General features: G+C 44.5%; 2 protein-coding genes across 4 annotated transcripts in view; one reads left to right on the plus strand and one right to left on the minus strand.

The window, feature by feature from the left end:
- Positions 1–21,359, plus strand: part of LOC135191419 (fibrinogen-like protein 1) — a 36,836-nt gene extending 15,477 nt beyond the window's left edge. The window contains exons 1-8 of one of the 3 annotated variants that reach the window (XM_064173722.1): positions 7,565–7,693; positions 8,897–8,984; positions 10,259–10,469; positions 11,509–11,668; positions 13,534–13,631; positions 13,712–13,800; positions 14,607–14,797; positions 15,820–19,524. In XM_064173722.1, coding sequence (XP_064029792.1) covers positions 8,913–8,984; positions 10,259–10,469; positions 11,509–11,668; positions 13,534–13,631; positions 13,712–13,800; positions 14,607–14,797; positions 15,820–16,042 — 1,044 coding nt within the window. In that variant the 5' untranslated portion in view covers positions 7,565–7,693; positions 8,897–8,912 and the 3' untranslated portion in view covers positions 16,043–19,524. Of the gene's footprint in view, positions 1–7,564; positions 7,694–8,896; positions 8,985–10,258; positions 10,470–11,508; positions 11,669–13,533; positions 13,632–13,711; positions 13,801–14,606; positions 14,798–15,819; positions 19,525–21,275 lie in introns of those variants that run through there. The other 2 variants (XM_064173729.1, XM_064173712.1) reach the window with 2 other exon arrangements.
- THSD1 (thrombospondin type 1 domain containing 1) overlaps positions 17,156–24,722 on the minus strand; it is a 35,009-nt gene continuing 27,442 nt past the window's right edge. Inside the window, exon 5 of the mRNA XM_064173702.1 lies at positions 17,156–21,685. Within this exon, the coding sequence (XP_064029772.1) occupies positions 20,316–21,685 (1,370 nt within the window). The 3' untranslated portion in view covers positions 17,156–20,315. The remainder of the gene's footprint in view (positions 21,686–24,722) is intronic.

Here is a 24,722-nt window from a genome sequence, read left to right on the forward strand (position 1 = left end):
AAGCCAATGTCACCACAAAGGTTTTAGGACAACTATTGGTTGATCAAAATTGCCTTCGTCATGCCCTATTGCAAAATCGAGCAACCGTTGATTTTCTTTTGCTAGCCCAAGGACACGGCTGCCAGGACTTCGAAGGGATGTGTTGTTTGAATTTATCAGATCATGGTGAGTCCATTCACAAGAGTATAACTTGGTTGAAAGGTCATATTGATAAGATCAAGAAGGAAACATCGATTTTTGATGACTGGTTGCAGCACCTGTTTGGGACAATCCCGGAGTGGTTAAGCAGCTTATTAGGAGAAGGCTTACAGCTATTTGTTATTTTCATAATAATTCTGCTATGCGCTTGTATTGTCTTTGCTTGCGTTAAGAAGAGCTTAACTAATGTAGTTAGCCAGGTGTGGGTTGCTCAAAAAGAAAAAGAGGGAATTGTGGAAGAATTTCTCACCAGTCGAGGACATAAAGTCATAAACATGGGTAACTGGTGCTGAGAACGTCCTTGGTTCCCAGCGAGGCTAGGAAACCGAGATGTAAACAACTGAGCACCCCACACACAGCTGCAGTGGGCAGAGACTAGATAACCAAGGGGGCTGGAGTGGGTGGTCTGGAAGGCTGACCCTTAGAATGTTGTGATAAGTTAACCTATGCACACCTTACATGTAACTCTGGACCCTCTGACTGTAACCAATCTTAAGCTGAGCACGCCTCTTGCTAGAATGCATATAAGTCACTGTATCACGGAAATAAAGGGGATTTGACCATCTAACCATATTGGTGAACAAAGAGTCATCTTCCCATAGCGCTCCACCGAACGTGATTCCCAACAGCTGCGCATAACACATTTTTGGCACCTGCTAAAGCAAAAGCCAAGACACAGCATTTGACAAGGTGTGATTCAAAAGAGGATGTAAGAGAGGGGACCTCTGGTGAGCAAGAGGAGGAAGAGGAGGCATTTAGTCTTCGGGACCTGGCAAACATGCTCACATCCCAGTACTCTGAAGAGAGGAGCACTGTGAGGTTGGCTGCCAAGAAAGAGGATGGTTCCAATGAGTTTAAGAATGCTGTTAGGAAAGTTCTGTTTCTAGGCCAGGGACATCCAGATGAACAAGAGGAAGAGGAGAAGGATGACATCCAGGATTCCAACAATCCACTCAGAGAGGTCAGGGAAATTAGAAAGGAATACTCAAGGGAATCAGGTGAGCCAATCCTAAGCTGGCTAGTGAGATGCCGTAGCATTGGTGCTAATGCCCTGCAGGTAGGAGACAAGTCTGCCAAGCAGCTGGGACCACTCACCAAGGAGAGTGGAGTGGACAAATACCTAGCAGGTCCTCTTGGTAAGGTTAGCTTGTGGACACGCCTTCTGTTGGCAGTGGCTATGAGATATTCTTCCCAAGATGATCTGCCATGGGCTGCCAAGAAGTGGAACACTATTGAGCAGGGAATTAAGCTTCTGAAGGAGTTTGCTGTGAAGGAAGTGCTTTATGGAGATCATGGCACACATGAGCCTGATGATATTCCTCTTGGAACAGGTCTCTTGAAGAGGCTGATTAAGCTTGCTCCTTCATCCTATGCTAACATCGGCAAGCAAATTCCTATCAAGGACTGATAATGGAAGGTCTTTCACTGTTGGTGAATTTACTGACCAGCTCAGGCAGATAGAGGATAGCTTGTCACATTCTGCCCTAGTCTCTGCCATAAACACGAAGACTACAAAGATAAAGAGGATGAAAGTCAGCATGAAAGAACTGAAGGAGGATCTTAAAACCTCAATTTCCAATCAGGCAAAGGATGCCATTCCTGCATCATCTGAATGGGTGCATGTTTCTGCGATCAGGAACAGACACCCACCTCCTGCAAGGCAGTTCCAGCCCAGGAGGAGACAAATTCCACCTAGACATCAGCAATCACATACATCACTGTGGATAACTCTGCGTGACCAATACGGTGAGAACATGAACAAGTGGGATGGTCAACCTACTTGTGATGGTTTGGGGGTTACCCCGCCCCCCCCACACTTTGTATTTGCCCCAGCTAACTCAGACGGACCCTGGGAATATAGATGAAGCAATTTATTTACAGCTAGCAGAATTTACAAGCAGCTATTTACAATATATACAGTTATATACAATTATATACAGAAATATACAAAGGATAAACAATACAAAAGCACAACTCCCCTCCCAGAAACCTGAGTCCCCGGGAGGGGCTTTCAAACCACCCCAACACCTCCCCCCGGCCCTCTCAACCTTACCCCAGTTCTCAGGAAGAAGAGAGGTGCAGCCAAGAGGTTAGGGAGCAAGGTTAGTAGGAGCAGGGTTAATGAGATGTGACCAGGTCTAAGGCAAAAGCAAGAGTGAAGAGACAAAATGGAGAAAAGTCTTTCTTCTTCCCAGAGTTCTCAGCGTGACTGTGAGAGAAGTTGACATCAATTGTTTTCATTTCACTGCCCGTTATCTAGTTCTTCTACCAAAACATTCCAGCTTGCTTCAAACTAGCACACTACTTCAGCTCTTTCAAAGAGAGTCAGGAAACTGCAGAGTGACAGAAACAGGGGCAGCAATGCCAGAAAAGTAGCTGTCACTTCTTCAGCTCCCCAGAGCAACTGCAATTATTCCAACAATTGCAATTTCTCTCACAACAACACCAATCATTGTGTACACCTGACATGCCACGTTCAGCATTAGGGGTGCCCCACCTCCAGCCAGGAGGAGGAAAGGGATAGTGGAGAGAACCAAATCTATTGGAATGTACTCATCAGGTGGCCTGGCAGTTCAAAAGTTCAGAAATACAGGGCTTTAGTTGACACAGGTGCTCAGTGTTCTTTGTTGCCATCCAATTGCAAGGGGACAGAGTCCATATCTATTTTTGGAATCACTGGTGGATCTCAAGAGTTAACTAAGTTGCAGGCTGATATAAGTTTAACTGGTAAAGAGTTGAAGAAACATACTATTGTAACTGGTCCTGATGCGCCTTGCATTCTGGGAATTGACTTTTTGAAACAAGGTTGTTTCAAAGATCCTAAAGGTCACAAATGGGATTTTGGAATAGCATCTGTAGAGATTGAGGATGGTAAATGGAAATTGTCCATTAGACCTGAACTTTCAGATGAATCTGCAGTTGTGGGACATCGTGACATAGAGGATCTGGAAGTGCCAATTGCAACTCAAACTGTTCACCACAGGCAGTATAGAACTAACTGTGACTCTTTGCTGCCCATTCATCAGCTGATTCATCAACTGGAGAGTCAGACTGTCATTGAGAAAGCTCATTCACCTTTCAACAGTCCCATCTGGCCTGTGCATAAGACTAACAGAGACTGGAGACTGACAGTTGATTTTTGTGGCCTCAACGAGGTGACTCCACCCATGAGCGCAGCTGTGCTGGACATGCTGGAACTCCAGTATGAGCTGGAATTGAAGGAGGCTAAATAGTATGCTACCATAGACATTGTTAATGCTTTCTTCTCTATTCCCATAGCAAAGGAGTGCAGGCCTCAGTTTGCATTCACCTGGAGAGGAATCCAGTACCAGTTCAACCATTTGCCTCTGGGGTGGAAACACAGCTCAACCATCTGTCACTCAGTCATCCACAATGCACTGGAGAAAGGTAAAGCTCCAGAGCACATACAATTCATTGACGACATCGTTGTGTGGGGCCAAACTGCTGAGGAAGTCTTCAAGAAAGGTAACAAAATCATTGACATTCCGCTGCAAGCAGGTTTTGCCATTAAGAGAGACAAGGTCAAAGGACCTGCCAGAGAAATTCAGTTTCTGGGAGTGCGGTGGCAGGATGGTAGCCATCACATTCTACAGGATGTGATCAACAAAGTCTCCACCATGGCAGTTCCCACCAATATGAAGGACACTCTGTCTTTCTTGGGTGCAGTGGAATTTTGGAGACTACACATTCAAGGTTTCAGTCAAATTATCAAATCTCTGCATGATGTAACTCATGAGAGGAACAATTTCGAGTGGGGACCTGAACAACAAGCAGCCTTTGATCAGATCAAGCAAGAAGTAGTCCATGCAGTGGGCTTGGGACACGTGCGATCTGGTCTGGACATTAAGAACATTCTGTACACGGCTGCCAGTGACAATGGTCCAACTTGGAGTCTTTGGCAGAGAGCTCCAAATGACACATGTGGTCGTCCACTTGGTTTCTGGGGTCGTAGCTACAGCGGTTCAGAGGCAAATTACACCCCAACAGAGAAAGAGATACTAGCAGCCTATGAAGGAGTGAAAGCAGCTTCTGAAGTGATTGGAACTGCATCGCAATTGCTTTTAGCTCCTAGATTGCCAGTTCTAAACTGGATGTTCAAAGGCAAAGGTTCATCACCGCATCATGCCACAGATGCAACCTGGTCTAAATGGATGGCTTTGATAACCCAACGAGCACAAATGGGGAATCTTGATCGACCTGGTCTGGTGGAGGTGATCACCAACTGTCTGGAAGGCACAGACTCTACCAAACCTCCAGAGGAGAAAATAACCAGTGCTGAAGAAGCTCCTCCCTATGGTGATCTCTGTGATCAGGAGAAGAACTATGCTTTGTTCACAGGTGGTTCCTGTCATCTTGTTGGGAACAAGCGAAGATGGAAGTCAGCAGTCTGGAGTCCTACCAGGAGAGTTACCAAAGGGAGAAATGGAGAAGAAGAATCCAGTCAATTTGCTGAGGTATAAAAGCTGTCCAACTTGCTCTTGATGTGGCTGAACACGAAAATTGGCCTATCCTTTACCTGTACACCAACTCATGGATGATAGCAATGCTCTATGGGGTTGGCTAAAGGACTGGAAGAAGCATGGCTGGCAGAGGAAAGGAAAGCCTATTTGGTGTGCTGATCTATGGCAGGACATTGATGCACAGCTGGAGAGAATTCCAGTGAAGGTGCGGCACGTAGATACACACATGCCCAAGAGCAGAGCTACTGAGGAACACCAACACAACCAGCAGGCAGACCAAGCTGCTAAGATTTCTCAAGTTGATACCAACTCTGATCTTGACCTTGATTGGAAACACCGAGGTGAACTGTTCCTAGATCAGTGGGCCCATGATTCATCTGGACATCAAGGCAGAGAGAGATGGTCAAAGTACAAGTATGGTGAAGCCTGGCAGATTGACTACATCACTTTACCTCGATCTCGATCTGGAGCCCATCTTGGGAATTAAGATACCAGGTGCTGGGTAGCACCCCCCACATGCAGCTGCAGGAGATGGAGTGCCAGCTGCATGTGGGCAGAGTTAGCCAGCCCCAGAGACTGACCCTCAGATTGTTATGGTATATTACCCTATCCACACCTCACATGTAACCCTGTACCTTCTATATGTAACAAATCTTAGTTGTGCACACCTCTTGCAAGAAAGCATATAAGTCTCTGCATCACAGAAATAAAAGGGATTATGGCCATCTAACCGTATTGGTGAACAAAGAGTCATTCTACCCAAGCACTCCACCGGCACATTTATGTGCGAATAATTTTTTTTTTATGGCTGCTATTCAGCACCTTTTTCTGGAAGGAGGGAGAAGAAGAGCTGGGTGGGGAGCTTTTTAGTTAATGAAACTGTTAATAGTTGCTGAAAAGATCACTGAATATCTTAAGAAGAGGGAATTTGATTTTCTTCCAAGTAACTAAACAGGAATTTGGACTGCAAAGTATGTCTGAAGGTTGTGTATTCCAGGGGAAGAAACAAACAACAAAAAAAAACAAAAACCCCAAACAAAAAACTTACCAAAAAAAAAAAAAAAACACCAAAAAAAACCCCAAATGCAAACCAGAAGAGCATTCACAGTCCCATTGCCTAAGGACTTCAATATCTATGAGGAGACAGCATCAATGCTCACACAGTGTCCACATTCTTTACGATGACTTGATTATTTTAGCTCCAGGCCAGTGAAGCAGTACATGAGCACACCCTCCTGCTAGACCCACCTCATGTTAACTCAACTTTGTGACAGCTTCTCTTTTATTCTTCGAATATTCCTAAAACTCCATCCAGCCTGGGAAAATAAGTTCACAGTGAAGCAGACATGCAAGAAGCACATTACAGCTGTCTGGGTTTTTCACATACAGACATTGGTGAGGGTAACACTGGTGGAGTCCTCAAGACAGCATGAGTGTGCCAGGTGTCTTGTCTTTCAGAAGCATTTTGGGGGTCCCTGAAGGAGACTTGGGGTTTGAGTCCTGTTCTTGAGAAGTTCTAGTCACATAATATGCACATCTGAGACTGATCAGGAGTGCAGCTCCACTGCCTCTTCTACCCAGGGATGAGCAGGAGTTAGAGATGTGCAACCCAGTGCTCCATGACCATAAGGCCCTGCAAACAGCCATGGGCAATATGCAGTATGAGTCAGCACTTCTACTGCAGACCTGGGCCCACGGCCCATCCCACGCAGGACTGGAAGATGCTTATAGACTGAAGAGGACAGTGGATATCTAGGCAAGAGCTTAAATTGGTGCACAATGTCTCAACTGGCTGGCTGGCTCCAGCTGAGGAGTGATGCTGCTGAGAATGAAAGGTCCAGGGAGCACAGGATCTGAGCACCCTGCTGTTGGCTGCAGCTGCCAATGAAAGAAGCAGAAGAAAGGCCAAGTACCCACTAAGGAGGAAGTGTTTCACTTAGTTTCACAGCTTCCAAAACCAGCCTCAGGTTGGAGATAGGAAACAAGTGAGAGGAAAAGCACTGTTTACATAATCCTTTGTCTGTGTAATGGGTCAGCAGTTCTTGAGGGAGAGGGGGAATGCACTTTTTAAGAAATAAACAGCATCTCTGTACTTGGCAATAGCTGGACAGTCCTGGAAAGTAACACAGAAGTTTCTTATGGGCTTATATGACTTATCTTTTGTTTCCATGGTCTGTCCTCTGAACACAACTCTGTAAGACAGAACATTCCCGCTGTTCTCTTTAATCTGTAATTCCTTGGCCATATTGCAAAGGGAGGCACCCATCTGTTGGCTGTTTTGTTTTGTTTTTAACTCTTCCACAAATGTCCTTGTTTGTGTTATTAGCAAATCTAATCATCCCACTCAGAGGAGAGTTACACAACTGCAAACCTCCTGAGATTTCAGTCAAATAGCAAATCTTGCTTAATACTCCCGTGTTTGCTTCTTGGTTCAGATTTGCAACTCCTTCAGCATTACAGCTGTGCTGTGCTTTTACTTGTAAACCACATTGAGGAGCTAAAAAGGAATGCTGAAGGGAAAAGCTGTGTTATTCCCCCCCTGTAATACTTAAAGAAATGAGCCTGGCTGTATTAACATGAGACAAAACTCCCACAGGGAACATTAGTCTGAGTGATTCATATAAACGCCTAAAGAAGTTCAGACTTGGTTGAGTTTCTCTGTCAAATAAGGTGGGTAACGGTGCTCAACCAGCAGAGCCCCTCTCCATTAAAGAGCAGCACTGATAAATACCTGTCATCTCTCCTCACTGGGAAGCAGCAGGATGACTACTGGCTAACAAGAGGTAACCTGAGGTTGGGGTAACTCACATGAAGAGCTGCCAAATGGCTTTTCTGGAACTGCCCACTTCTGTGAAACGTTCTTTCTCTGTGCCTTTGGTCAGGCCATCTGGAGAGGAAAATCTCGTCAGCCTCTGGAAATGCAGCCAGGTTTACTACAATCACTGTCTTTTACAGCTCACTTTTAAGAGAAAGAATCTTATCAAAAGGAGGTCTGAAGGAAAGGTGAGTTGCAGGTATGTGCATTTTGTGTGTATTGATAAAAGTGTAAGCAAAGTTGCTTTCTTTTCCTCTAGTCAGCACTGTCCTGTTTTTCAGGAACTCAAACCCATCCTTCCTGTTATCTTTCTGATTCCACCCACATGCACTGCATGAGGCTGCATTCTGGCCTCAGCGCTGGCACTGCAGCCGCCAGCTGCAGGGTGGTGTGCATGAGCATTAGCAGCCGTCATAGGCTGGGAGGTCCCCTCACTGACATCTTGAACCTTTCTATCAGCTAAAAAAATGCCATCTGCTGGGGCACCTATCTTTTATGGATGACTTCCATGGGACACTGCTTCTCTCAGCTTGCTTTGGACTCTGCCTGCCCAGCTTGGCAGACAGTTTCTCTGTCACAGCGGTTTTGCTGGCTCTGGAAGCAGGCTGAGGGGATGCTAATAGAGCTGTAGCTGAAACAAAGTACATCATTCTGAGTGCACAGCTGGTAGCCAAGTTTCTGCACAACTTCCAGATGTGAAGCAAAGGAGTTTGTTTTAGTCTATTTTTCAGATTTCTTAAATTCTTTCTGATTTTTAAAATATTTTTTTGAAGCACCGTGCAAACACACGGCAAACAATTTGTTCTGTTCATTCATGCTGAGCTACATGTTCCAAGTGGTGGTCATTTAGTGTTTTTCCTAGATGAGACACTCTGACTGAGGCCTCATCTGTATTCTGGGGCAGGCCAGCAGCAGAGAGCTCTTCCACTGAAATCTACACAAAAACTATCCTATGCTTATTCTGCCTTTGACCTCTATGGACTGTGGAGAGCCTGCACTTGCTTGACAAGGAGGCAAAATTCCTCTTAACTTTGGGGAGTTTGAACTGAATATGGACTCTGTGATTTTGGCCAACCCATTTGGCAACAAGTGCTCCAAGGAGGCTTTATTGCTGATTAACCTCCTGACTGAGTGGACACTCAGGAGAAGGCACAGAGGCTACTGGAAAGTCATGCTGGGTCTTCATTTCTCCAGGGAAGCAGGGATTTGGACCTAAGCCTCAACTGCCCTGTCAGCATACTGCTCTGGTGCTTCAGCTTCTCATTTTCTTCCTGACTTTTTCCTGCCTGTAATTTCAAGTGAACTCCTTAACAAACCCTGAAGCTTTTTCTAGGGAATTAAATATGAGGCTGTGCAATGGGAACTAAAGTTTCCAGTGCAGTCTGTCAATGCTTCTTTTCAGGTGCTAAGAAATAAGTATGATGATGATGCCCTGGTTGTTTCTGTTCTTTCTCCTGGTCAACTTCAGCTCACCTGCACCCAGGCTTTCGGTGTGTATTTTTTCACTATTATCTATACAACCTCCCAGTGATTTATCATTCCCAGTCATGTACAAGTAGGTGTTCCCCCACAGGAAAAATAGACACTTTCAAGAACAGAGCTAAAAGGCATCTAGCTGCAGCTAAAGGAAAGTCACTCTTCTTTTCCTGATAATAGAGTTTTCATGGCATTAGGGGCTGTGCAGCTTTCAGAGTGGCTGAGCTGACATTACCAAGAACTTAAACCAGCAACAATCAAAACTGTTTTTTTAAAAAAAGGCAATTTTATAGCCAGTGAAGAAATACTCTACTTCATCTCCTTCTCCCCTTTTAAAAGGGGAGAAGAGGTATGCGTAATCTGAGGCAATCTGTCGCCTTTTGATGAACAGATATTTCCTGGACTATCCCAACAGCTTACAGAGCATGACGAGCAGAGTTTGGTGACCTTGGGGCTGTCTGCAGCAGGTCCCTGTGTGCCTCCAGCCTGGAAATCTTCAAAACCAACAGGCCTAGGAGAACGAGGAGGCATCTGGGAGGCCACATTTGAACCACATTTATGCATGCTTGGAAGTCTGCTATCATTGGCAACTGCTTGTTTTGCTTATGCCTAGAACTGTAACTGACCTGGAATCGCTCAGGCCAGCTTCTTCAAAGCAAAAATAGCCAATGTGATTTTTATTGCAGGGGTTTCATCCGTTGTCTTGGAAGATATTTTGTCCTGCTTTGTTATGTTCTTAGTGGAGTGACACCAGCCACAGACTAGATCGTTGCTGAAAATGTTTATCCCAGCCAGTGTGGGTCAGATTCTCGTCTTTGTTATGATAATGAAGCTCTGAAGTTAGAGCACTGTAGGCTCATTGCTTTCGGCTGATTTGTGCCAAATATCAGCTCTTTTATCTTCCAGTTTTACAAGAAGGCATTTCAGGAACGTCTCCAGTTTTGCCTGATTGCAGTGCAGGAGCCAAGTTTCCCTCCTTTTATTACCCTGAGCAGTTTCCCCACTTGCAAACGCTCCCTTTGGGTTCATTAAATGGGAATCAAGGCAAATTTTTTTTGTCCAGAGTAATTTTTTGCATATGCAAACCCTTTACCGTGCGTTTCAATTCAACTCATTCTGTGCAAGATTCATGTATTTCAGGGAGAGACCTCCTTCAAATTGTCTTGATCCACAGAGACAGTGTGACATGTCAAAGCCAACAGGAGACAGCTACTTCTCTCACTGCCTCTCTGTTCTTATCACTGATTGAAGTGTGGGGTTTTGGTTTGTTTTGTTTTTCTCTCCACAGGAAAAAGATATCTGCCTCTTAGACAACAATAAATTAAGACAAAGATTAAAACAGCTTCAAGACTTGCTTTACTTATATGAACTGCAACTGAAGGACATCCTGGAGAACACTTACCATAGAACTAAAAGTGGGCTGTTCTCAGGCAACAGGAGCATGCAGCATGAAATGTTTTTACCCACAACCAGTGGAAACTTGATAGTCTATGACCAAGGTACAATTTGCCATAGTGTATGAAATTTCAGCTTGCTACTGTGTTCATTTCTCACTGCAGTGTCCCATGCATAATATATTATTTATGCTAAAAGTTGTAGAATTTTTACGGTGGGTTGTGTTTCAAAATGCAGTCAGATACGTGGGAAAGAGAAGGGCAAACTGATGATCCTGGTACCAGCAGACATCCCCTGGGGCCAGAGTCAGTTGACTCTGATGCAGAGAGGAAAAGGCACGTCTTAGGTGTTTTCCATCAGATCTGCTTTAAATATCTGCTTTAGAAAGAGACAGGTCTTGCTCCTGAAGAGCCCATTTCTCCTGAATTACTCAGGGGACTCCAGAGTCTCTGGCTCAATTGCAACCATTGAAACCGGTTTGAAGGAGCCCAACCTCCCTATTCCTCAGTTCTCCATCATGACCGTGGCACAGTAGCAAGGTCTCTGCTCCTTGGTGTCACTTTGAGAAGATGGTCATAACTGGAATTGTGTGTGGTGGCCAAGGTATTATCCTTTATGGACATTACATTGAAAGTGCGAAACACTTGAGATCCTGAAAGGCACTCTTCAGATACAGTCCTTGTCGTGCTTGTCACAAGGTCTTAGCCTCTTTTTAAAGAAATTTTGGGCCCTGATCCCATCTGAAGTACAGCTGAGGTTACCTTCCCCGTGGAAATCAGATTCCCTGCAAATGATCTTGCTTATAGAACCAGGCCCTGTCCTGCATCACTCCCATATTATAGTCCCAGCCTGAGCTGCAGCCATCCTTTATCTCACAGAAGATTTCAGTATGACTCCCTCGGAGAGCATGGCTGTAAAAGTTCTAAAGCCTTTCTGCTCTTTGGCAGGCCCATCAGTTTGTAAATCAATGGTGCTACTACCTAACTGAATCATCTGTTTTGGCTTTGCAGGGCCTGCAGGGCTACATGCAGGCTGGTCAAGAGTCCTTGTCTCTATAGCCTCTCAGTGATATCTTCTCTGGACTGCACACACCCCTTTGCCTTTCTCCAGCCCTGTTTAACAAATCAGTAATGTTTTGCCTAGATTGCTCTGCAGTGTACAGTCGGAAGAAGACAAAAAATGGCTACTACCGGATCAGGCCCCGAGCAGACCAAGAACCTTTCCTGGTATACTGTGACATGTCTGATGGTGGGGGCTGGACCATCATTCAGCGGCGGAGTAATGGCAAGGAGAATTTCAACAGGTGGGTGCTGCATTGTGGTTGCATCATCAGGCCTCCAATTCCCATCCCTGTCCTGCTGCCTGGCAAAAACCTACATTTGAGAAGCAGGGTATGCAAGACTGTATAGTAGTAATGACAACTCTTTGCTTTAGGAGAATTTGATATTGGTAGTAGAAGGCTGTTTTAAAAATGATCCTATAACATTTTTTCCATGTCTTCTCTGCATGTTAGTGATGTGCACATCTGTGCGTATTTGCTTTGTCATTTTTGGAGACAGTCAGGTATCTGCCGTCAGTGCAGGCTGAGACCCGTTGAACACAGTATGTGTTCTCATACCAGGAATTACATTCAGCTTCATTCAAAAGATGCTAAACCGCTGCTCCAAGATTGTCCTTCTCTGTGTGAAATCCCAGAGAGGTTACTTTCACCTGGAAATATCCAGAAGGAGAGATGCAGCACAGTAAAGAAGAAATGTAGATTAATTGATGATCAGAGCACACACAATATCATGGCACGTCTGGTGCAAGTCAGTGCAGTCCATGGCAAAGCTACCTCAACTGTCTCTAAGCTGCCTTGCCCAGAGAGTGGTAGCTATTGAGCTGTGGTAGTTCAGCTCTCAGCACAGGTGAATGAAAAATATTCTGAAACAGTGCACTGACTAGCATGAAGGTCAGGCAGAATTAACATCCCTAATAACAGCATGAGAGGGAATAAACACAGGGCTAATAAACCTGGAAATTATGTTACATGGGTAGTATATGAGAATATGAAAGGTAAAGCATAAACGATAGAGAAGACTTGAAAAGAATGAATTGATGAGAAGAAAGTAACACTGGGAGATTTCTCTTGAAAAGATTAAGTCACAGAACACTGATGAAAAGCAAGTGCATATCTTTAATGGCCAAGTTGCCACATCCCAAGTGATCCTGCTAAAAAGAAGAGCTGAGAGTGGTCAACGAATCAAGAACAGATTTAAATGCAACAGGAACTGTTGGGAAACACGTTCGGTGGAGCGCTATGGGAAGATGACTCTTTGTTCACCAATATGGTTAGATGGTCAAATCCACTTTATTTCCGTGATACAGTGACTTATATGCATTCTAGCAAGAGGCGGGCTCAGCTTAAGATTGGTTACAGTCAGAGGGTCCAGAGTTACATGTAAGGTGTGCATAGGTTAACTTATCACAACATTCTAAGGGTCAGCCTTCCAGACCACCCACTCCAGCCCCCTTGGTTATCTAGTCTCTGCCCACTGCAGCTGTGTGTGGGGTGCTCAGTTGTTTACATCTCGATTTCCTAGCCTCGCTGGGAACCAAGGACGTTCTCAGCACCAGTTACCCATGTTTATGACTTTATGTCCTCAACTGGCGAGAAATTCTTCCACAAGGAACAGGAAGCAAACCAGGTATTTCCTTTTAACTTTATCTGGGAGTTTTTGTTTGCAGTTCTGTTCAGTCTCTGATTCTTCACCATACCACCATACATCCAAGACTGCAGCATATTTCAGACTGCAACTTTTATCTCCAGCCAGGAGGACATTTTAATTACGACTTACCGAAGAATAGTATCAGATGCTTTGCTGAAGACCAATATGACAGTTGCTGCTTTCACTTCCCATCTAACTGACAACCTCATTCTGTGAGCCCTGCATCTGGCAGTTTGAAGGTTTGATCCCAATATATATGTGCAGAGGTTTAACAGAAGTAAGCTGTGAGTTGTATTTTCTTCTGAGGCAGAGTGACAAATCTCAGCTCAGCTTAGGATGAATCAGATACTTTTAGAAAACCGTGTCTAGAGATAGAGATGAAGTTTTGTTACTGTAGCCAAACATCACAAACTATCTAATTCTCTCACATGATGAAAGGGATATTTCTATCTCGTTGCAGGAAATGGGATGATTACAAACTGGGATTTGGGAAATTCCAGGGCAAGAATGATGAATACTGGCTGGGCAATGACCACATCTACGACCTGCTTGCTAGAGGTGCATGTATTTTCCCTCCACAGACTTCTTTCCAGTTTGCATGAGACAGTTCATCTAACAGGACACTGCTTTGTGTTTAGGAGAGAGCTCATTAAAAATTGACCTGATGGACTGGCATGGGGAAAGACGTTATGCCATCTATGAACATCTCCAGCTTGCAAATGAGCAGGTAACAAATGGAGAGAGCAGTGATTTAGAACCATAGAATCATAGAATGGTTTAGGTTGGAAGGAACCGCAAAGATCATGCAGTTCCATAGGCCTTATTCAACCTAGCCTTGAATACCTCCAGAGAGGGAGCATCCACAGCCTCCCTGGGCAACCTCTGCCAGTGTTTCACCACCCTGTTAAAAACCCTTTCCCAACATCTAGTTTGAACCTCCACTCTTCCAATTTAAACCCACTATCCCTCTTCCTGTCATTACAAGACCTCATGAATAGTCCCTCCCCAGCCTTCCTGTAGGCCCCCTTCAGATACTGGAAGACCACTATAAGGTCTCCTCAAAGCCTTCTCTTCTCTAGGCTGAAAAGCCCCAACTCTTGTAGCTTGTCCTCATAGCAGAGGTGCTCCAGCCCTCTGATCATCTTTGTGGCCCTCCTCTGGACTCACTCTAACAGTTCGATGTCATTCTTGGTTGGGGGCTCCAGAACTGTACACAGTACTCTGGATGGGATCTGACAAAAGCAGAGTAAAGGTGGAGAATCACCTCCCTTGCCCTTCTGGCCACACTTCTCTTCATGCAGCCCAGGACATGGTTGCTGTCTGGGCTGCACATGCACACTGCTGGCTCATGCTGAGCTTTTCATCAATCCAGACCCCCAGGTCCTTGTCCTCAGGGCTGCTCCCCAGCCATTTGCCACCCAGCCTGTATGTGTGCTTGGGATTTGCTCAGTTACAATAGTCAGAGCAAATCTGATCTCAAAAATGGGAGAAAGGGCAGAAAAAGCTGATACCATGTACCATGTATTTTTGCAGGACAATTACAGGTTATGGTTTGGTACCTATTCTGGCAATGCTGGCGACGCTCTGTCTGGTGGGAGCAATTTTGAAAATCAGTGGTCAGCCTCTCACAGAGGCATGCAGTTCACCACATCTGACAAGGATCATGATCGGTTCTTGACAGGCAATTGTGCATCAGAGAACAAGGGCGGTTGGTGGTTTAACAGGTATGGAGAAAAGTCGATTCCTCTGTGGTGCATAGAATGTGGGTGGCTGTAGAGCAGAGAGGAGTTGCCTGCCTTACAGCAGTTGGAGGTTGCTGTGTGCACTTGCCATTTCACACAGCCAAATCTAAGATGTTCACATCACTACAGATCATCAAAGGAAATAATCTGCTTCTTTCATTATGAAGCAAAGGATGTAAGTTGCATTAATGTTAGGAAACTGGGCCACAGATAAGTTCCTTTCATTTTAAGAAAAAGGGTTGGAATAATGCTTGGGGGGTGAATTACCTGGAAGAAAAAGAGCCCAATTAAAATTCCTTAAAGTACTTTGGGCTGTACCTCAGGAAAAAAAAACAATTGTAGCCACTGCAAGGTGAAGTGTATATGAAGAATATTCTTCTGTTGTAAACTACCCCGTGGCAGCCCTGATGATGCCATTTGAGCCTACCCTACATGTGAACAGATAGGAACTCAGGTTCACCAGCTGTGGGAGCATGGGCACACTGCCCTCAGTTTTTCTCTGCTTTAGAGCAGGATAAGCCTCTTCTTTGTGCACATCCTCATCACATGCAAATTGAAATCAGGGAAGCTACAAAAATGTACATCAATAGTGGGTTTTACCTCAACTAAAAGACATCTGCATTTTTAGGTATCAATATGTAGCTGCCTACACTTCAGCTAGAGTCTACCAAATGCCACTACATCCCTCTTTAAGCAATTGAATCATGTCCTTAATTAATACACCTGAAGGAGACAACACTTTGAATTACCTGACCAGTGCAGGTGTCTACTTTAAGATGACCCACATACTTGTCTAAGTTCCACTAAGTGCATTAATCAGATCTCCATAGGCTGTTGTAGGACTTAGATACCAGTTCAGTACAGACAGGTACACCTGGGTCTCCAAATCTGTCAATGAATATTGCCCTGATATTGTCTGAAAATTCTTCTTCACTGTAATGATGCAATGTCTTCCCACACTAAACCTCATGCCCATTTTTTTTCCTCTTCTACCTTCTCACAAGGTGCCATGCTGTAAACCTCAATGGGAAATACTACAGAACAGGAAGGTACAGTGGGTCCCATGATGATGGCCTGGTTTGGTCTACGTGGCATGGGACGTGGTACTCACTAAAATACTCAGCCATGAAAATCAGGGCTACATTTTTTGTTGACAGTGAGAGTGGAGATGGTGAGGTCAGGTCAGCTGAAACCTCCTGCTTTGAAAAGAAAGAAAGCACAGGCTGAAAAAGGAAGGTGCTAATTGCTAGCCCACCTCTGTTGCCAGTTGCCAGACCTTGACTGTAATAATTGGAGTTGCACCTGCTTCTGCTAGCTTAAGCTAAGATCACAAATTGTTTAAGCACAGTCAACCAGCACTTGAATGGAAAACATATTGACCTCAGTCATAGAGTAAGTTTTGCTTTTCATCAGTTTTCAGGACTTCATTGGTAATTGTTTATGAAAAGCTCCCTGCATCTTTAATAATCAAATATGTTTTTTTAGCTGTCTGAACTTTTTGAGGGCTACATCTTTCTCATCTTGATTTCAACTGCCAATGCCTCAGTTACAACAACAAATAGGGGATGGGAAACTGGAATTCATCTGGTGTGTCTTTGTTAGAGCATTATTCTGAATCAGGAGAGCATTTAAAAGCAATTCTCCCTGTGGTCCTCAATTGCCACACTTCAGCTTCAGAACACCCTCAGTGTGTGAAACTAAACCAGTGGATGGACATGCTACGAGAAACTTGGGAAAGGACTTTTTACAAGGGTTTGTAGAGGGAGTGGCTTTAAACTGGAAGAGGGTAGATTTAGATTGGATATTAGAAAGAACAGGTTGGATTTTAGAGGGAACAGGTTGCCCAGGGAGGCTCTGGGTGCCCCCCTCATGGAGGTGTTCAAAGCCAAGTTGAATAGGGCCTTGAACAACTTGGTCTAGTGGAAGGTATCTCTGTCCATGACAGGGTGGTTGGAACTAGATGATTTTTAAGGTCCCTTCCAACCCAAACCATTCTATGATCCTATGACACTTTTCACAATCCAGACAGTGTAGACACTGGGTTTCATTGCCATCAGCTTTCCACTACAGATCCACTTCTATAAGCATAAAACAACACAACACATTCATGGAGACAAAGACAATGCTGCTGACCAGACTTAGGTGCTAGTCAAAAATTAGGCAGATTTTCCTAAATTTAAGATGAGCACAGATCTAATTAGGCATAAAATCCATGACTCATTTGTATGTTCTTATGTAACTAACCAGATGACAGGAGAATCAGAAAGCGGAAAGCAATTGACCCATAAGACACACTGCTCTCATTGTCTCAGAGTGAAATGAAAGAGCAACACAAATGACTGAAATAGAATACTGAGAATTTATTTCCAAGTTCTTAATAACAACAGTTTTAAATGAACAGTAATTATCAACTTGATGCAAATAATTTAACTACCTTGTTATAGAAAGAGCCTTTTTCTGTGAAGCACAGTAATTTTTAAGTAGTAGTTCTTTTGCATTTATTTGCTTTTAGATCCATGCATACTGTAATTTGTACTATATATCCAGAAACGATGAAACAAAGCCATCTGAGTAGGACTTAACACTTTGCATCTGCTGTTCAACAGTAGGAACTTGAAGAGAAATTTGGATTAAAATCTTAAGAATAATAGACGAAATGCATACTTTTGTTGTTGGAACTGGTGCCTTAGCACCTGCTATTGTGGATAGTTAGGAGGATCTGCAAGATAAGTTTAATTTCCATGGCTCAAGCTGTCCTGAAGACAATACAGAGATATGTGAAGGTTCAGTGTAAAACTTGGTTTGGTTCCTCTAATTTGCCAAGAGGTAAACCCTGATCTCACTCCTTCATAGACAACCCAGTGACAGCAAACATGAACACCAGAGTTCAATGAGCTGTCCTCCTAAGGCCTGTGGCTTGTTAAGACCGCACTGCTGCTCTTTTCTCAAGTGTTGGCACATACCCATGTGAAACAAAACTTGCACCTACTTTTCTGAAGTGAGGTTGCCCTTGTGAAAAAAGAGGCTGTGAATAGCCAGCACTTACTATTTCCTTGCTCTCTTACATGTACTTAAGTCCATCTAATGCATCACAGTAGCTGTTCTGAACACAACCCAACACTGAGACATCTGGCTTGAAATAAGGCTCCCCCTTCTCTGACCTCCTGTGACATAGGGAAACCCCTCAGAGATACAAGGGTCACAGGGATTTGTGCAGGATCCTGGGACTCCCACAGCAAACCCCAGGAAATATTTCAGAACACTTTTTATCTTAACAAGCAGGGCAAAATGTCACTAGCAGATTACTTACTCGACCTGAGGACTATTACGGAGCTCAAATCACCCTCACAGATGGTTTGGTAAATACTTGCTGAATGTCACTATGCTGTACTTTCCATCTCCTTTTTCTCTTGGGTCTCCCATGCTGAGAGGCTCACAAAAGCTGTAAACAGATACTGTAGCAGTAGAGGCATAATGCTGGCAGATCACTGCTTTGGTGCAAACACGCATTGCACGGTGGAGTTTACCCTAGCACGAGGTGGTAAAGTAGCCTGAGCAGCAATTGCTTCAGAGGCCTCATTTCCAGCTCATTTTAGTCAATTTAAAGGTTCATTACATTTGATTAGCATTAGACAGGTCCTCAAGTGTGGACATGTTCTCAAAAGCTTTAAGCAGCATTTCAAGCTGACAGTTTATGGGAACATGGAGCTAGTTTGAAAGCTGCACAGAGCCTGCTGCACTGAGATCTGACACAGCGGCATGCTGGCACAGCTCCTGGGAAAGCGGGAGCTCACATCACCCTGCAAATCAGATCCAGCTCTCCGGCAGCAGCTGCAAAATGTTACCCATCAAGAATGCTGTTCAAACAGCAGGGTTTGACTCTGGTAGTCAAGCACAGAGCATGTGGCTCTTTGTATGCTGTCACAGTGGAGCTTTTCACTGTGTGCCAGTCAAATCACTTGTGCATGTTTTGGACACTTCAGTGGGGTGCCATAAGTAGCTGGCTAATGCATAACAATGTTGCTCTCCCTTTAAAACTGTTGATTTGGAGAAAAAAAAATAAAGTGTAGGATTGGGAAATATGCCTTTCCACTCAGTTTTGAGAATGATAGCAGCCTACTAACAGTGAACAGAGCATGTGCCAGTTTTTCCTTCAAACTCACGAGGAATGTTAAAGGGCATGTAGAGTTGGGCTCCTTATGGCAGAGATGTTTCAAGACTGATAGTCATCTGCCTGGACCTACCTTCTCTCACTTCGCTCCGAGGGCAGAATCTTCTTCTGTTGCTGCATTCCCCTGGCCTTTGCAAACTCCCTGAAGAGATGCCATTCTAACAGATGCCAAGCAGTCTCCGACTCTTTCTCACTGTCCTGAGCTCTGTCTCTGTTGTTAACTAGGTTTTCAACTCAGATCTGAACACTTGCAGCAACTTGTAACCGCCAGTTTGTGATCTCTGGCTTTAAAGCATAACAGAAAAACCCAGTGTAACTTTTGTACTTCACCACAGGATTCTCCAGGAATCAGCAGATGTTGTCAAGACATTTTATTTTCTCCTTTTGTTGGCAAAACAAGAATTCCCCAAACAAACTTGTTGCTTGATGGTTTTGTTCATAACTCATTTTAAGCTTGCTGTAGTAGTGTGATTGTCAAATTATTTACATTTTTATAAGGTTTAATAAAGGCAACGATGACAATGGAAAGGTTTGGTGATTCAACAGTTCTCTCACTCCTTTTACAGGTGCTTAAAAGCTGCAGTAGCCCTTCTATGAGGACTAAAATTTGAACATTCATTTTCATTGCCCTTCCAGTAGCATGCCCTTTCCTACTCATTTCCTGTAACTATTTGTAAATCACTGTTTTCTTCATATAAATATTGGCAGAAAGAATCAAAGTCTTGAATGATGAAAAATATCCTCTCAGTTTTAAATTCACTCCGAGTATTTAGCATCAATTACTTGCACTTTCATGCAACCAGCTAAAAGGAACACCACCATGACTCATCTGAGAAACTACAACAAATCGACAGAATTCAATAATGACATCCAGAGGAAAGACTCGCAACTTGAGGATCGTGTTTTCTAAATGAGAAATGGTTCAATAATTGGGAATGATGGTTGAGGATACCGGTCAACTGATGCTTTAGGACATCATAATCTGCTAGCACATGGTCCACAAGGTGAAAAAGGCTAGATCAGTGGCATTCATGATGTACGCTGCATGAAACATCATTGCCTTGAGAGATAAAATCTCTCGCCTATTCTTGCATCACACCTTCATGAACATGTACTTTCCCAGGCTGTTTTGTGTTTATTTACACACAGACATACAAAAAATAATTATAAGGAAGCACTTTCCAGTAATTAGAAAGAAATGTGTTCCCAAAAGCCAGACTTGGGGCATCGTTCCCTTCTGCTGCCTGTGGGGGTAATGTAATTCTTGCTGCTCCTTCCGGCAGAAACCAACAGAGACTGCAGATCCTCTGCAGGGCTGCAATGAGTAGCTCAAATCACCAGCTTTTCAACACTCAAAGTACTGCTTTCATCCTCTTCATTAGAGCCAAAATATCCAGGGAGGTCAGTCATCTGCTGCTCTGCCTCCATTAAGCCAAAAGTAGTATTATCATAAAAGGCAAACTCAGGGTCCAAGGGGAAGCTCTGACACTTGCCCTTTCGGTACTGGGCAGGGCTTACACTTTGACCTCTCTGGGCATTGTCTTTGCCAGCTGAGCCCATTTCCTTCCTCCATGTGCCTCGGGAATTAGGTGAAGGGCCCCTCTTACTTCTGCTGGGCTCAGACTTACCAGCTGCCCTCTCCTGATGGGCAGGCTGGCGGTCAGTGGTCAGGTCCAGCTTCTTCACTGATGGACCTGCCCTCTGGTGACATTTTGTGCCATGGTTCTGTGGCTCATAACCCAGCACAGTGCTGTGAGGTTGATCCAGCTTTTCACAAACTGGATTGATGTTTCTTGATTTTGGCCATATCCTGTCCTCTTGGTCCCACATTCTGGTCCTGGAATTATAGAGGGGAGTCTGTCGAGGGGTGAGGGTGGACATGCTTCTCTCTCTGAAAGGCCTGGCCTTTTTAGTTTCATGGAAACTGGCTGTTCTTCTAAACTGTGGGTTTCTGTGACAGCTCCTCTCAGGCAGGCCTCCTCTGCTACCTTGGTTCTTGAAATTAGCTCTTCTTACCAAGGTTTGGGTAGGGCTCATTGCAGAATTGGCCTGTGAGAAAGGAAAATCCAGCCTAGGATGAGAGCCTTCCCCCAGGAATTTGGGCTGACTGGCTGGCTGGTCCAGAAATGGAGATTTGATCCTAAATTTATTTGCCACTGCCTCCTCTTGGTTTTCCCCACTCAGAGGAAACATCGTGGTGGCACCCATCACTGTGTCCATGAGGGGATTCTGGGAGACATGGTACACCTTGGTGGTCTCAGTCAGGCCTTTCTTCTTCATCTCTTTCAGCTGCTGCTGTGCCAGACGATAGCTGAAGATCGGAGGGATTATTTTTTGGGCGTTTGTCTGAAAGTTCTCACTTCCAGAGGCATCATCTTCCTGGGCAAACTGGAGGCTTCGCCTGTAGGTCAGAGGAATGTTAACGGGGGCCTCCCCTCCTTCGGTAAAGCTGTCCCGCTGCTTGCTGCCTTGGCAAATGTTCTCTTCATCAGAGTTTTTGCGGAAGCCAGGGGAATGGACGGAGTTTCGGTGGACGGCAGTGCTGCACTTCTGAGCTCTGCAGAGCTTTCTCCAAAGGGTGATGAGAACGGTGGCAAAGATGATGAACAAGCATAGGGAGATACCTGTGACAGTGACTATGTTATTTGCTTTCTGGTCTTCTCCTGGCTGGACAGAAGGTGGAGTGGGAGGCTTGATAGCTGTAACAAAGAGCATACATCTGTCAGATGTGCAGCATCAGCAGCATTTTGATATGTTAGGATGGATACTTTACTACAAATTTAAAATGACCAATTAATAGGAAGTTAAAATCTGATCAGTGTTAATGGCTTATTACTGATGACTTCAAGCTGGCAGAAGCATATCTACTTATGTTAACCCAAGGCTCTCATGAACCTTTTAAATGTGATCATTCACAAATTCACAGCATCACAGAATTAACCAGGTTGGAAAAGACCTTTGAGATCATCAAGTCCAACCTATCACCTAATCCTTCTAATTAACTAACCCATGGCACTAAGTGCCTCATCCAGTCTCCTTTTAAATACCTCCAGGGATGGTGATTCCACCACCTCCCTGAGCAGCCCAGTTCAATGGCCAATCTCTTTTTGTGAAGAACTTCTTCCTAACATCCAGCCTAAACCTGGTCTGGAGCAGGTTGGGACTGTGTCCTCTTGCTCTGTGAGTGATTGCCTACGGAAAGAGACCAACCTCCACCTGACTATAACCTCCCTTCAGGTAGTCTTTTGCCTGTTCTGCCATTTTCATAAGGCAATCTCAAATACATGGAAAACCAGATAAGAGTATTTGTCCTCCTTTATGAAGTACATTAAGATCCCTTGGTGAAAAGTGCCATGAAAGGGGTAAACCAACCCAGGTTAGTGCTTCAGGTATCATTTTCAAATTATTTTGGGATAGCTTAAGTGGGTGTGAGAACTACAGTGGGTTTGAAGAGTTGACAGGCAGCTCTAGCACGGGCAGAGTAACTTTTTGTAGTGCTCTGAGGGTGCTTCTTCCACCACTGCACAGTGTTGCAGCCCCAGAAGACAAAATCTTCCCCTCCACAGTAGGCCCCTAACTGAGGGGAAGGCCAGTGCTGTGGTACCACTGGCACTCTGGTATTGACATTCTTCTGTCATGATCAAGAGATGGGCATTCAAAGAGAAAAGATACTGTGCAAACTTATAACGTGAACATCTCAGAGCTTTCCACAGCACTGCCTAAAACTCTCACCTGCACAATGCACTACACTATAGATGGCTGAAGCGATAAGAAATAAAGAATTCTCTCTTTTGTTGGACAAGGTCCTCAGCATTTCAGTGACAGGTCTAAGCAGAAAAGAGCATGGCTTATGGATGAACTGCTTCAGCAGCTAATTTTTAGTTTCAGATAGCACTCATTTTACAACTTCTTCTGACTAAATATCAACTTCATAAGGCTGCGAAAGTGGCGTTGGAGTACAACACTGCTCCATTGTAGTTGACAAGAGGTGCCCACAAAGCTGTCGGCAAAAACTGAACCAGTTAACTTCTCCCAGTCTCTAGTTTTATCTAGAACCCAGAACCTTCCATCAAGGTGATGGACAGTTAACATCAGCATAACAAGACGACTGCCTGCTGAATCTTTTTTGGAAGATCCCTAAAACTTGTATTCCACCAAATGTCATCACGCCTGCGACACATAGCTTTGCCATTTTGGAGGCCTTAGTGGGAAGCAAACACATTGAACCCAGTGGAGAAGGCAGGACCAGCATTTGCTGGTCAGTACCACCACAGCAGAGTGATTCATTCATTGCTCATCCTTCTCTCAGTCTCACAGCTATTTTCTGAAGGCTCTACTTCCTATCTGTATTGCACACTGTACTGCATCATTTGGAGTAGAAAGTTAATAGACAGCAAACAGCGAGGCTTGAAACAAGACTTAGTCAGTGAGGTCTGCTTTTCTCCACCTCATCTACCTCTGTCACTAGACTGCTCGCTGCTTTCATTTACTCAGGCATTTGCTCCATCTGCTGGACTAATGACTGCAAATGCAGTTATGCTGGAAAAAAGCCTTCCTACTTTAGAAAGGTGTGGATAGTTGGGGGGTGAGGAGGAATGACACTGCCAGCCCGAGATCACAAAGCAGATGAACACGATAAGATCATAGCACCAAGTCACTTTTCGAGCAACCTAAGATTCAAAGAGATGATATCACTGAGGAGATTCTATAAAGGAAGCTGCCTGGAATGGGAGCAGGATCAGAAACCACATGCAGGAGAGAGAAGTGAGGTAGTTCCTCCAGATGATCCCACAGCACTGGGTACAGACGCAGGTCTCCTGTGCTTCCAGGTTTTCTATTCATAAACCCTCTTTAATACCCCAGAGACCCTGCTGGAACTGGAGGACTATCCAGATCTTCTGAGTGCTGTCAGGCAGTAATTTCAATCAGACTGCCATGGGCATGTGCATCGTGCATGTAGAGGGCAGCTGACATCTCCAGAAATCATTGTAGCCCTGGACAGTTGTGCATCTGAGAAGCACCAGACATGTAAAGTAAGGTGTGTATTCAAATCCTGTGTCCAACACATGCTGCCCTCCAGGGAGCTCTGTGCATCGAGTCTGGTCTTTGAACTCCAGAGAAGCAGGGTGAAACTGTTGGTAAGGAGCCAGGTCAAACACTGTGTTTATGGAAATACTCCTCCAGCAGCTAACAAGAGGTGTGGAACAGCAGAGCTCAGCACCAGCTTTAGAAAAACACCAACTACCCCACTGCATTTTGTTGGTGGCATCACTACCCACAGCAGCCTGGCAGAGTTTGACATAGAGAAGACAACTAGCCCTAGAGCAGGGCATTAGCTTCAAGGTACCCCCCTAAAGACCTGATCTGTTCCTTTCTGCTTACAGTCACAATTTACAAATCAAGCAAATGCACAGGGCCAGCACTTCCCAGTCATTGAAAACATCTGTCACCTTAACAACGATCTGTGAAAACATCCTGAGTGACTACATGACAAAGTGTAGTACCTGGCTTCACAAAATGTAATTCTTAATATTTTCCTTTCACCCAACCTCTTATTCAAAACCCATTTCTTACAGTGCTCCACAATACATTTCAGTCCTGCTTGTATACTTTCAAGAATTCATTCAACAAACAGCTTGAAGACAGTTCAAGACAACACCTCCAGAAAAAAGCAGGACTTCTCTCTTCCTGCTCCAGCTACACATCCTCCCTCTCTGCTACCCTTCCATTTTCAGT

The sequence above is a fragment of the Pogoniulus pusillus genome, chromosome 3 (assembly GCF_015220805.1).
Source record: "Pogoniulus pusillus isolate bPogPus1 chromosome 3, bPogPus1.pri, whole genome shotgun sequence".
Taxonomy (NCBI): Eukaryota; Metazoa; Chordata; class Aves; order Piciformes; family Lybiidae; genus Pogoniulus; species Pogoniulus pusillus.